This window comes from Amphibalanus amphitrite, unplaced genomic scaffold, assembly GCF_019059575.1.
Source record: "Amphibalanus amphitrite isolate SeventyFive unplaced genomic scaffold, NRLGWU_Aamphi_draft 001802F_arrow, whole genome shotgun sequence".
Classification (NCBI taxonomy): domain Eukaryota; kingdom Metazoa; phylum Arthropoda; class Thecostraca; order Balanomorpha; family Balanidae; genus Amphibalanus; species Amphibalanus amphitrite.
Window position 1 is genome coordinate 315 of NW_024883295.1, and position 13,736 is coordinate 14,050.

The 13,736-nt window shown below is 47.4% G+C and overlaps 1 protein-coding gene across 1 annotated transcript; it reads right to left on the reverse strand.

The window, feature by feature from the left end:
* Positions 1-455: 455 nt before the first annotated feature.
* Positions 456-13,634, reverse strand: LOC122375243 (aminopeptidase N-like). Its single transcript, XM_043354515.1, has 15 exons — positions 13,244-13,634; positions 10,473-11,113; positions 9,783-9,938; positions 9,233-9,366; positions 7,732-7,909; positions 7,150-7,333; positions 6,621-6,777; positions 6,116-6,197; positions 5,739-5,922; positions 5,412-5,556; positions 4,996-5,141; positions 3,113-3,289; positions 2,647-2,837; positions 2,225-2,395; positions 456-604 (listed from the first exon to the last, which is right to left on the reverse strand). Exons 2-15 carry the CDS (start codon positions 11,090-11,092, stop codon positions 457-459), a joined length of 2,673 nt encoding a protein of 890 aa, XP_043210450.1. The 5' UTR covers positions 11,093-11,113; positions 13,244-13,634; the 3' UTR covers position 456.
* Positions 13,635-13,736: the final 102 nt, after the last annotated feature.

Genomic DNA, 13,736 nt, shown 5'->3' on the forward strand with positions numbered 1-13,736 from the left:
TTGTACAAGGCCCCATTTTCAAATGAAGGAACGAATTTCTTCAACACCAAGAGCCGCGGGGGTTGCAACCTAGATAGATAGTGGTTTTGAACCTCGCCGCAAACTTGGCTATCTCAACTCAAACCCCATGTTAAAGGTGGGATAGTCCCTTTAACTAATAGCTATAAGTTTGATTGTCGTTTTGAAATCATAAACTCATGAATCGCGCATGATAATGCATTTTATTGCAAGTTTAAGATATGTAGCCCACGTCAGTCTTAAAATGTTGACTATTGAGGGCTAGTCTTACATTTCAAGTAAACAATTTACCCACGACATTGAATGGTCAAATCTTAATGCTCGTAAACAGCTAAACATGAAGTGCTTATGACATCCTGTCGTGCCGTCAATAGTATTTAAACAGGCTGAGAGAAGATTTAATACACTAACCCCACTCGCTCATCGTTGCTCCCTCACTCACATTTCGACGATATCGGTAAAGCTGTTTCGCATGAAGTCCCAGGCGACGTATCTGCCGACAGTGGTGCTGGACACGGCCTTGAAGGCCATCAGGCCGTGGTGCACCCTCAGACCCGAGTCGGCAGCGGTCAGCCACCCCAGCATCCTGCGGGAACAGACCGGTAGGTACAGAGTGTGTGAAACGAGACGAGAGGAGAGGAGAACAAGGAACACATGTAGAGGAAAAAAAATGGAGTGTGACCAAAACACCGTGACCAAATCTAGGTGAACACTAAGCATTTGAAAGAAAGTTCCTTGAGACTTCGACTTGTTCTTGTATTTAACCCGCGACCTGGTGGGGGGGGGCTATTTTTTGCCCCCCCCCCCCCCTCCAGACTTTTCGATATATCTCCAGAACCGCTGCGCCGATCGTCACCAAACTTTCAGTACCCTCCCGGACATCAATTTTACACATTGTGACCAAAATTTTTCCAAAGGCTATGATAGGTTGGCCGGAAATGACGTCAGAGTGACGTCATGTTCTGCCGTTTTCGACCCAAAAAAGGGTTTCGCGGGAAGAGCTGTCAGGCCTATAGCTTTGCAAATACAGAAAAATGATTAAATCATAAAAGCTGTAGATTGGACAGGGCTAAAAAACTGCTAAAAAACCCCGTAGCGCAAAAACAAAGACCACCATTAGACTCCCCGTGACGAGCTGCATCGAATCAATATCCATTTTATGCAAAACTATCAACTTTAAAATTTGACCTTTTTTGGCCTGACCTTGACCTGAACTTCACCAGAAAGTGACCTAAGCCGTACCTGATAGTCTTATAACCAACACCATTGAGTTGGAAATGAAAAATTGGCCATAAAACATGTATCACACAACCTTAGTAAAGTTGGGCTCATGTGACCTGACCTGTGACCCTTGGTGACCTGACCTGTGACCTGACCTGGTATTGTCAGTGACCTCTAATAGCAACATATCTACTAGGCAACTGACGCCCTACCGCTGATTCTCGACAAAATGCGTTTTCCTCGGTGTTATAGCGCATTCCCTAGAAGACCCGTGAACGGTGAAACATTTCATCTTTGACCTGACCTGTGACGTCATCGGTGACCCCGAGGTCAATGAAATTTGGTTTCCTTCGACAAATTTGACAGGCCTTTCGAACACCGTTTGAATTTTGCGGATTCGTCCAGTAGTTTCGGAGATACGAGGGGGGGGGCAAAAAATAGCCCCCCCCCCCCCCCCCCACCAGGTCGCGTTATAAACAGACCCCACCAGGGCGCGGGTTAACTTAGGATGAGCAAATAAGGAACCGACCAATTGATCTCCAGGTAGTTGATATGAAAATATCTATATCAAGTCCTTTCCGTGGCCGAGTGGATAAAAGCGCCGGAATTCGACGCTTAGCCGGAAGTGAGAGCCCGGTTCAAGCCCCGGTGCGGGCGGCCACATTTAGCTCCTACGTGTAATGGCGTGCGTGTCTGTGGCAGGGGCCGCACGGAAGTCAGGTAACGTGAGTGAGCGGAGGGGACCGTGTCCAGTCGTGAGGGCACGTTAAACGTTCGGACAAAATTCTGCCATACAACTGGAATTGCGCGATCGGGTGGTGGGTTCAGGGTCAGCACAACAAGCTATGCTTAGTGCGGGCTCTGATTCCTCAAATCCGCCCATTCAGCCATTCGGACTAAATTTATAAAAAAGTAACACCAAACTATACGTTAAAGCAGCACCATTAAATCAGTTTTCTTCTACCAATAAATTGCAGATACAAACCTGTTCAATAGCCATATTTTATTTGTACAGGCAAGCGCCTTGAGCAGCTTTTGCCTTTCGGATTCGACGTTGGACTCGTTGAAGCGTCTCCAGACGAACTCCCATTCGGTGAGACCTCCCTGATGCAGAGCCGTGCAGAACACGCTACTGCGGATGTTGACCGGTATGATGCTGTGGAAAGAAACGTAGAGGCGAGTCAGGGTAGGAAACGGGAAAAAAAACGTTAGCATATCGCGGCATACATATTGGCATACCAGTACGAAATACAGACTACATTAATACTTTGCAAAAGAGGCAACGCACTTTCCTTTTTAAGTTTTTTTTTTAACTAGTATATGCCAGCTTTGTAAGAGATTCTTTCTTTAGACGGAGGTATATTCCAGACAATCATGTCACCACTTCGGCATTTCACTCATAAACACCTGGCGTTGTCGGGGTCTTCCATCCAGCGTTTGAACATGTTTACTGCCTTGCTGATACAGTCCGGGTGACCCATGGAACATGCCCATACGACCACGTGATTCCGAGTCAGGTGGTCGATATGTGAGTCACTGGGACGCTCTTCGAATCCGATGCGGTCATACAGAGGACCGATCAGCTTCAACACAAACTTCTGCAAAATATAAGTAATCGGTAAATAGTGGAAATTGCTTCAAATAACGAAATCAATAAAAATGACGATTAATCGAAAATATATTTGGATCTTCCAGTAGCATAAAATTTCGGCATGAAGTTCCGTAAATCTGACCTTTGCATAAAAGGTTTGTTTTAAGTTGCAGATGACAGGAGGCCTACGGCTACCTTATAGCTTTTACTTGTCTGCAAGCCAGCGGTACAATGCATTCCATATGTCAGCAACTCTTCACTCTGTGATTTGCACCTACCCACCTGGAACGCGCCGTAGCCGGCCGTCCGCCTCAGCTGGGTATTGAGGAAGCCCAGGTTGTTGAAGGCGGCGTCCCAGGGCAGGAAGTCACGCTCCCGCTCCAGATAGCTGACCAGCGAGAGAGCCGTGCTGTAGCTCAGCTGGCCAGCCCGGGCCAGGTCCAGCGCGTCATCCACCAGCTGTTTGCACCAGGTCAGGTCAGGCATGGCACATTATCCACCAGCTGCGTGCACCAGGTCAGGTCAGGTCAGGTGAGGTCAAGCACAAAATCCACCAGCTATATGAGTAAGATCCTGGCCTAATTGTCGGGTTGATTTTACTTTGTTAACCCTATTAGTGGCAGGGGGCGGGGTTTCATCCACCCCTCAGGATTTTCGAGAATATCTCCGAAACCGCTGAAGCTACGATGCTGAAATTTTCTGACTTTTCCTAAAACTAAATTGGGCACATTCCCTGAAAATTTCAAGTTCATAACTTTACCAGGGGCGGCTCCAGAGCACTGGGAATTGGGGGGTCCTATTCGTGAAGCGAGTCATTTGGGCGAAGATCACGATGCTGATGTATTATAACTGTATGCACCAGTTTTACGAACAGTGGATGAAAGGTATCATGTGATAACAACATATACAAAGTTATTGTGCATCCTCTTTTGACACGTTTTTGCTATAATAGGCGGATCCAGGCGTCCAAAAATGGGGGTTATGTTTTACCTCCCAACATAGGTGCCCTGACACCGCCTATGCATGACCAATACAATTGTAGTCGTTCTCTCATAAGAAAATTGTAAAGGCCGCCGTCCACTGCGACGGAATTCCGTCCGGAGTCCGTCCGGAATGTCGCCGCACGCTTGCCGCATCCGGTCCGGATGCGGTCCGGATGCGGAGAGCTAATAAATGTTTCCTATCAGTTATTACCAAATAAAATATTGCAAGTAACCAGCAGCGAATACTCTTGCCATTCTAAGGAAATAATTTTTACTTACTTCATGATGATCGAGTTCCAATTCTTCGTACAATTCACAATGTTTGCCTCCGATACGGCCCCAAACCACGTCTGTTCCGGACGTTCCGGATGCGTTTTCCGCAGAAAAGTTCAACGCGTCGGACATCACTCTTCCGTCTCCGTAGCAACCGCATCCGAAACGCATGCGGAGAGCTGACGGAAAATCAACAGCTGATTGCCGTTCGGATGCGGTCCGGACGGAGCGCACACGATTTCCGTACGGACCGGATGCGCCCATAGGGTTCTGTGTTAAATTCCGTACGGACCGCACGCGTTCCGCACAGTGGACGGCGGCCTTAACATATCAAGACCATTACCATCCCTTTTAGAAACAGTACCAACAAAAACCTTATTTACTATACTTTTTGTGTACCCCCAATCTCAATGATCTGTATCCGCCTATGATTTTTGAAAATGCATATTTTTAGGATCCATGTGAATTCCTGGTTCATTCTCTATCGATCGGCAAAAGTTGCGTTAAGATTGGTTCAGAAACCTGGCCGTGATAAACAGTCTAAAATGTATCTGCAATTTGCCCGTTTTTACCCCCCTCTACCCCCTATTGACATTTTCTTAATTTTTATTGATTAGAAATGTAGATCACGTTGAGCGAAATCGAATGCCGTTTGAATTTTGAAAATCGGCCCGTTAGATCTCGAGATATCAAGGGGGGGTCGTAAACAGCCCCCCTGCCACTAATAGGGGTAGCCAGGAGCCTGCCACTAATAGGGTTAACCCACAGCTGGATAAACCAGTTGAAGCCAAAATAATAAATAAAATTCAAGCTTTATCACAGAACTGTTTGTCAAGAGTATGCCCACGTGTGTAACTGAATTACAAGAGCCTCACAAATAAGCCACAAAGGAAACCGATTGTTGTTTACCTGAGCTCGGTTTACTGGATGAATTGCGGTATGATCTTCGTTGAGCTGCTTGATAAGCATGTCCCAATTCCTCTGGTCGTAATTAACCTTGTAGAATCCCATTTCTTGCACGTTTAAAATGAACCATTCCTCGTCATTGGCGACATCTGAAATTTGGGAGGAAAAGGTGCTCTTTAATTCGATACAATCTGCAATACATTTTTGCGTAGATGTGAAATTGTTGCCATTGTACGCAAAGTACGCATTTGCATTGAAAACGGTTGTTAAATCAGTTAGAATTAAATGTCATATTACAGTATACTGTAATAATGCCCTATTACTTAATAATGCCTGTAATATTACAGTAATTACAGTAATTACAGGGCATTATTACAGTAATTAATAATTACTGTAATAATGCCCATTATAATGCCCACCTTCGATGGTGACCTGTCGCTGCCTCCTCATCCAGTGGGTGGGCTGGGTGCGGTTGAAGTTGGCTGCTGACCTCGAGGTGAACACCAGGGGGACCCACCAGAGGAACTCGGTGGAGTTGTCAGCTGCTCCAAACAGGAATCGATTCTAAGAGCGCAGAAAGGTATAATAAAAGAACCTCGTGAAGCTCAAATTGCATGTTTTAACGCCACACATAATTTAGCGGGTCACATTTTAGAATGCTCAGATAAAACTTTCCAGAATTCCGACATCATTCTAACTTCAAAAACTTCTAAATGCACGCCTCTCCTCTCCGCCGCCATCCTGACCTGCGTCATCTGCGCCGACCTTTTGCCGTAGTTCCTGACCACGGTCACGAGCGGGAAGCCCATCTGCAGTGTCCACGTATCCATGACCTGTTTGACGGTGACGTCATCGGGTAGCGTGCCGTCCCGGTGCGCCTGCTCCGTCAGGAAGCGCCACAGGTCGTCCTGGGTCGCCGCACGGTACTGCCTGCCAGGGATTGATCAAATTCTAATTTTTATTAGTTATCATTATTGGACACAGGCAAACGTAAGTAAGCCAATGAATTTCAGAGCAAGCAAACATAGGATATCAAACAGTTTCCAATTCGTCAGCATTTCAACCTAAAATGACCCATTTTTATAATTTAGACGGTAGGTACCGTATCATGAGGTACACTTACATGGCGGTGAGGTAGTTGGTGAGAGCGCCACGCAGAGTTTTTCTCGTCAGCATGTGATCCAACATCCTGATGATCGAGTTACCTGGAAAGCAGAAATCGTTAGGACTGAGGCCTAACAGCGTCTTATATGTCAATGGAATGTAGGTAACCGGTAAAACTAGATAGCAGCACAAACTATAGCCAGCTGGCGGTACAAAACAAACTAAAACAGGTAGCAATGCAACACTTTCGATGGGCCCCGGAACAAGAAAAACGCAGGTCACTTCCTTTTTACATTCTAACGCGTATATTGTGCTTACGTGGTTAATGAATGCTGTTGAAAAACGGTATGCTTGTCATTTAATTTCAGGTTACACTCCCAATACGACACGATTCAGATTGATGATGTTTTCACTCCCAAGCTCAGTAGAGCTCAGTAGACTTATTCTATTTTAAGGCAGTGTGCTTAATCCCCTTCAAAATTGCCCTCAAATGTGATTTCCTCGAGTGACAGACGATCGCTCACCTTTATCATACGATATTTTATCGAAGATCTGTCCGATGTCGTCCGGATGTTGGACAGGGATAGAGATGGCGTGCGAGCTGCGCAGCGCATCTACCGTCATCACCCCCTGTAACTCATTGGTAACCATCTGATCCATGGCGCGCCACGTCGGCTCCACCTGCAGACGGTCAGGTGGGGCGATGACAGTCAGGTGGGGCGAGGACGGTCAGGTGGGGCGAGGATGGTCACCGTCAGCCTTACGAATAGTGGGTGCTTTGCTGTAGGGCGTGTGAATGTATGTGGAAAATTGTTATTATCTCTGATGCGTGCTTTGGTTGTATAAATACGACTGTTTTCATGTGTGTTTTCGTTTTACATGTGTTTACTCCAGGCGTATAATATATATTAGATTCTATGTAAAGCTGATTTAGTTACCTGATTTGTTGATCACACACAACTATTGAATGCATCGCCATCGGTGACCAATCATGTTCCATTACTCGCTTGTACAAAATGCACATGAAAGCGTATTATCCTAATCTAAGCCCACCTCTTGTGTTCCCATGACTCCCATGTAGCTGGCGAAGCCCTCTTTGAGCCAGAGGTCTGTCCACCAGCTAGGGGTGGCGAGATCACCGAACCACTGGTGTGCCAGTTCATGTGAGACTACGTCTGCCACGCGCTTCTTGTTGGCTTCTGACGATACCTCCGGGTCGTACAGCATCGACGTCTCCCTGACGGTAACAGGTGGTGGTCAATGGGATGTCTAGGATCGTCTGTAAAAAAGGCATAGGATAGTAAACGATGAATGTTGAAAATATAAAAATAAACAAGTAAAAGATAAAGATTGAACGTAAAATGCTCCAAGAATGGTCAAAAAGGTAATATGAAATTGATGATAATTGGTTATTTGAACTTTTCCTTGAAAGGTAAATAGCAGAATCACTTTAGTATGATTAACTTTGAGATATTTTCGAAAGCCGCCAACCACGTTTTTCGTCATTTATAGCCTAAGTCGAGTTAGGGGGAAAGTTCAAATCATTTATCTCCACCACGACATTGAAATGAAGAATTGTTCATTCTCCCCTTGGTAGGATGCAAATTCTATCATCAAATCCATAACCATACCCACCTGTAAGTGATGAGTCCCCAGTTTTCCATGCCACCAAATGGAAAGTCAGGAATGGCGGCCATGTCCAGTTTGGGCAAAGGGAAGTCGATCTGGAAGAAGTCCTCGAAGAACTCAAGGATGGTCGGTCCTATTTTGCGAGCGTACTCGGTGTGGTTGATGGCTGCCGGCTGCGACCAGACTGCAGACGGTGAACACGTGTCACTAGTAGGCAGGGGACCAGTGAGCCAGTATCAGCTTGTTTATGCATGCAGTGTTGTACGCTCACGATGTCTGACAGCGTCACACTTGTGTAGAAGCAAAAGTGTTTACAAGATATATTATCAGCACGCGGCAGTTGATTCAGGAAAATGTGTATGTTGACGGGTCACATGAACGTGACTGCGCTGACTCTAATGAAGGACCACGCTAAAAACCTGACTCTTAGGTATCTGTTTTGATAACTCTTATCGAACAGTTCGATATTCATATATTTGTAAGACATATGACGTGTAATTGCCCGTCAGAAACCTCACCCGTATGGGTGTTTTTCCGGCCGCGAGCGATGTAAGGGAGGGGGCCCGTTGGACCCCCTTTCCATTTAGCCCCTGGTCGATAGAGCTTCGCAGAAATAACGAGCGTGTTGCCCGTGACAAAAACAAGCCGATGGTACCCAATTTTAAGGTTCTAGGTCATTGGTTGACCTTCCAGGTTAGGTCAATGACCCACAAATCAGGAATATCGGGACCTATTAGAACGTCGTAAAGGGTGGCTGCTATGGGGTTTTTCGGGGTGCTGATCACGAATTCATCATCATGCTGGTTTTGATCACATATGATGTCTTCACGCATTTAGGCCAGGTCGGGTCAGATCAGGCCAGGTCAACAAGTAGAGGTCCTGCCGGATATTCGTAGTAGGTGTCAACCGCCTCTGACAGCTTCGTAACATGTTACGAAGACACCAAAACTACTACGTAAATGTTCAAATGGCTGCTAAATTTGAACTCAGCCCCAATAACTAGCCTAGAAACATGTAAAACTCGAAAAGTGAACCGAGGTCATCAAAGGTCAGTGAGCTGACCTTACCTTCAGGTGACCTTGACAACCACACTTATGCATGGGACCAAAATCATGTTACATGTTTGAACGCTTTAGACCTGATGAAAAGATTGCAAACGCGCGGCTAATGCGAGCCGACATACGCCAAATCGCGATGGCGGCCAAACATGGTCTCGAGAAATAGGTCACAGATCAAAGGTCATTTGTGTCAGGGTCATGAAATTTTTAGAGTTGGTGTCAAATTGATTAACTTGAGGGTACTGAAAGTTTCGTTGCGATCGGCCGCTTTCTAGGTTAGTTATTCGCGAAAAACCGAGCCCCCTCCCCCGATGCGGGCAGGGATTGTTAGCATATCTGCACCAGGCATCATGTCACTAAGCAACTCAGCATGACTCGTGATGACAGCAACTCAGCATGATGCATCTCCCACACGCTCCACTTTGGCACCGGTTCCTCCTTGGTCTCACCTCTGAAGTGGGTGTCGCTGAGCGCAGAGTCCGCCACTCGGTGCGTCATGTCCGTCACGATGAAACCCACCACGTAGGTGGACATGGGTAGCGACCTCTCGAACGTGTCCCAGACAAAGTCGGCCCTCTCCGGGCTGCGACACATGACACATGACCGTGACATTTTGGACACGAGTGGCTACGACCCAACCGTGCAGAGATGATGCAGTTGGGTTTCGGGGTAATGAACAGTGAACACGGTTCTCCAATTATGTCACCGAGGAATGCCAATCACATAAATATAAGCACATTCAACATACGATAATAATGCCAACCAGTCCTACATATAAAGGCAAGCAAATAACCTTCCGCCTGTAACTCTGTCAGCCCTATTTTCACCACGGTGTTAATGGGGTCCTGCATGGTCAGTCCTGCACGTACTACACCTATTCTAGTGCGATCGAGACTTTACACAAAACACCTCAGATTTACCCACCAGATGACACGTTGACGACAGCGGTGACGCTGAATTGCGTCAGTCTGTCGTTCTGTCACAGAAATCCCCTCTCACTTTGGCTCTGTGGTGCTGAGCGGCATGTTCGAGATGGCCGTCATGTTTTTATGACGTCCCAGAGTGATCTCAAACGTCGCCTTCAGCGCCGGCTCGTCCAGGCAGGGAAACGCCTTCCTGGCATCGTTCGGAGAAAACTGCGTCACCGCCATCCACCTGAAACCAGATTATGGCGGAGACACAATAGGTAAGCCGGCTTATTGAGGTCCTACCACCGAAATAGCAGACTACGAGGTGTACGAGAGTTCAACTGTCTGCAAAAAGCAAGCACATCAACATAATAAGGCCGGATAGAGCTAGGCTGATACTCATCTAGACGGCTTAATTATTCAGCTTTGAGCTCTCTTTTTTTGAGAGCTAACAATATTATCATATCAGACAGCATTATTTTACATGACAATGAACCACGGCTGACGTCGTAGAGGCGAGACAATTACGAATGTAATTTGTAAATGTTGTGTAATGCGATCACATAGTGAGCCTGATTATGGAGTTCACATACAACTTCATTATCACCGTTCAAATGTGTCCAAAGGTGGGTACTTATTCATTTCAATTTTGATTTGTCATCCGATCACTAGACTTGATTTGCGATTGTCCCATGGCAAGACAGCAAAGCAACTGTTTTTTCGGTGTATAAAAAACTGTTATCACAAGAACAAATATCGATAATTGGTTACGCCCACTCACCGTTTTTCTCCCTCTGATGTGGTGTAGCTGCTGCGGTAGAACCCAGCCAGCTTGTCGTTGAGGGTGCCGGAGAACTTGACGTTGACGCTGTAGTTGTGGCCTGACACCACCGGCTCCGCCAGCACCACCACCAGAAACTCGCGCTCGACGTCGTGCACCAGCCGAACAACGGGCACCTGTCTGTCATCGGTCACGTCCGTCACCGCCACGGAGTCGTCGGAGACGAGCAGCTGACTGACGTGCAGCGTGACGTTGTCGCCGGCGGCGTCCGCCCGCAGCGTGACCGTCACCTCGCCGCTGAAGCTGAAGTTGCCCTCCTCGAAGAGCGGCAGCGTGCGCAGCTGGTAGGCCAGTGGCACCAGGTGCCGCGGCAGTCGGATGTCGGGCGCCGGCCGGTCGGCGGCGGCGGTCCCATCGGAGACGACGGGCGCGGCGCGTGCCTCAGAGGACGCGCCGTCGGCCGGCGTGCCGAGGTGGTGCACCAGCAGGCCGGTGGCCAGCAGACAGGCGGCCAGCAGGAGCAGCAGCAGCAGGCCGCGCCGCCAGGTGAGCAGCACGCCCGAGCGGCGTGTGAAGCTCACCTGGTGAGGCTCCTCGGTCAGCTGCTCGGCCGGCGGCATCACGACCAGCCACGCCTACCTCTGGGGGAGGTGGAATATGAGCGCTCTGAGCGGTACGGTTTGGAAGTGACACTGCTTTTAAAGACGCTTCTAAAATGCTGCGATCCAATTGCCCCAATCCTCCTGACGTATAAATGTGAATCGATTGTGTGCAAGAGTTGCTGGATTTCTATATTGTATTAAAAGTTGCAGAGCTTTACCACATGTCTCGACTCTTGATCATTAATTTCACTGCAAAGTATGATAACTTAAAATCATTTCCTGATGCTAGGTACTTGCGAGCAAAGTGTCCGCATTAACACACCAGTGTAGACTCAAAATACCCTCCAACCGCACCGGGGGAGGGGGGGGGGATTAACACTCCTTGCGGCTTTCCGTGAACGTCTAAAAAAAACGGCGACTTATCATGCATCTTTTCAGCACATGTGTGACCATTTTAGACCCAGGTCTTTAAAGGTCAGATCACCAGGTTATGTCAAGTGACCTTACCTCAGAAAAAGCTATAATGTTCGCCAATGCTACACCTACATCACGATTTCTTTGAAAATTTCAGCGATGGATAAGAACAGCAGCATGCATAAGACGTTTATCTGTCGGAATTTTGATAGCAAAAACCTAAGATCAGGTCAAATTTGCGACATTTTCATTAAGTTTAAGTCCTAATGAGAGAAAATTCAATGGCGCTTTTCTGGACGAGTCATATCAAATGCTCTTAAACATCGGGCTAAATAAAAACATGACACATTGAATCGGAAAATTGTATCCATGACCATCCTTAGTTAACGCCTCTAAGGTCGTCTCTTTACAAACCGTACTCAGTCAGTGCACTAGTATAGTCGACTATAGAGTGATGTTACACTCCTCAGAAGCTATCAGTTGACAGGAGCGCTAAATTGTGCCGTTTATCACGCAATTAAGCGTGTCGATTGTGAGCATTAGGACAAAGCTATAATTTGTGAACTCAGCCCGTGTGATGCGGCACAGCCTACCACTCCAGGCAAATAATTGCCTGTGAAAAGTGGAACATTATTCTGTAGTCGACAGTCCGTAACGGTTAGCGAGTCAGCACAAACCACCTCATGGCAACTGGTCAGCTGAGGTCCGTTCAGTCTCTACAACCGGTAACAATAAGTACAGACACATGTGCCCGCCCATTTATTGTGTAGAGCTCACAGCCGGTGAACGGGCGACCCCGTGGTGGTGTGTGCAGCAGAGCGAAACTCCAACCGAGCTGATGCAGCTGCACAGACAATGGGTGTTGCACACAGCCTGAAATACCTTCCTACAAATCAGTGATGACAAACTTTAGACAAACTAGAGCGTTTTGCATTATGACAAAAAAAAATCAGAATCCCCAAGTCATATTGGCTCTAACAGACAACATATGGAGATTTCCTGAACAGGCCTCTCAAAGACCGGTATCGACCAGTGTTCACCAATGGAGCCTCTCCCATATATGCCTGAAGGCATGGAGCGCTGGATCTCCGGTCTCTCTGGTGAAACCGGCCGATAGAAAGCAAATCTGGTTGGATCCATGATGCTATCGGTGGTGATTTGTCGGCGGTATGCGGACAGCTGTCTTATGATCGACGCGTCACAGCGATATAACAGTCACGGTGCTACAGCAGACTGGACAGAAGAAAGGGGACAGTGTACATGTTTTCTGGTATAGCATGAGGAGGCCGCACGAGCTCACCCATCAAATACAGGGATCGTATGTTCGGATTTCTGTTATTGAAAGTGATTTGCCTATTTTGCAAGTGATTCGAGGAATTATCTAAATTATTGAGACGGTAAAATCATTTCAATCGCTGCAAAATATTCCAAAACGTTTCAGACTTCTTGCGAGACTACAAGTGGCATTGACTTGCACGACGTTTTGTCTCATCAGTGACAGCAGAAGTAAGTTGTGTTCGTCATGGTCATGTTAGTTCATGTCAGCTTTGAAGCAGCCGAAAAAGAAACGTTACCTCACTCGCCCAATTTTACTTATGCAGTCGGGCAATGCATGCATAGCTCACATCCAACTCCGTACATGCAGCAATGGCCCACACTTCACCCCGTGCGTAAATACCGCATATATTAGCGGCTCACATAACACATCATTGGCCAACACAAGTAAACATTAGTCATTCCAACGTCAATACTCACCTGTGCTGTACTTTCCTCGGAGCTCCCTTCCGTTTTCCGTCTGCGCTGGCCACTGGGTCTACAACTCTACACAGTTCGAGTATATTTGCCGAGCGCAGCGGACGGTGTCGTCCCCGCTGGGCCGTACACCCGACTGACCCCACCAAACGAGCCACCGGCCGCAGCCCCGAGGGACCGGTCAGGCAACACACATACCTGCAGGTGCCGAGCTGACGTATCTGTAGACTGCGCCGCACCGCTAGCACCGAAGCCAAGCCACGACTAACCTGGGTGCGCGAGCCTACGCGGCACTCGTTAATTATAAATTCAGCACATGTAGGCATTAGTGATGCAAATATGATACCAGTCGAGCCCACGCAACTGACTGGACTGCAGATACGCCAGGTAATCCAAGAACAATGCTTTGACACATCGGCTGCATAGAGAGCTTGTGTAAAATGTTTGTTATCGCGTAGCACGTGCGCTGGTGTGTCCGTGTCACGTGCGTTTGTGT

What these genes read in the sequence shown, in the direction of transcription:
- LOC122375243 (XM_043354515.1), bottom strand. Translation starts at nt 11,092, where the DNA reads ATGCCGCCGGCCGAGCAGCTGACCGAGGAGCCTCACCAGGTGAGCTTC. An exon ending in TAAAATATCGTATGATAAAG is followed by an intron (nt 6,198 to 6,620) that starts GTGAGCGATCGT and finishes TCTGCTTTCCAG; the next exon opens with GTAACTCGATCATCAGGATG. An exon ending in ACCAACTACCTCACCGCCAT is followed by an intron (nt 5,923 to 6,115) that starts GTAAGTGTACCT and finishes AATCCCTGGCAG; the next exon opens with GCAGTACCGTGCGGCGACCC.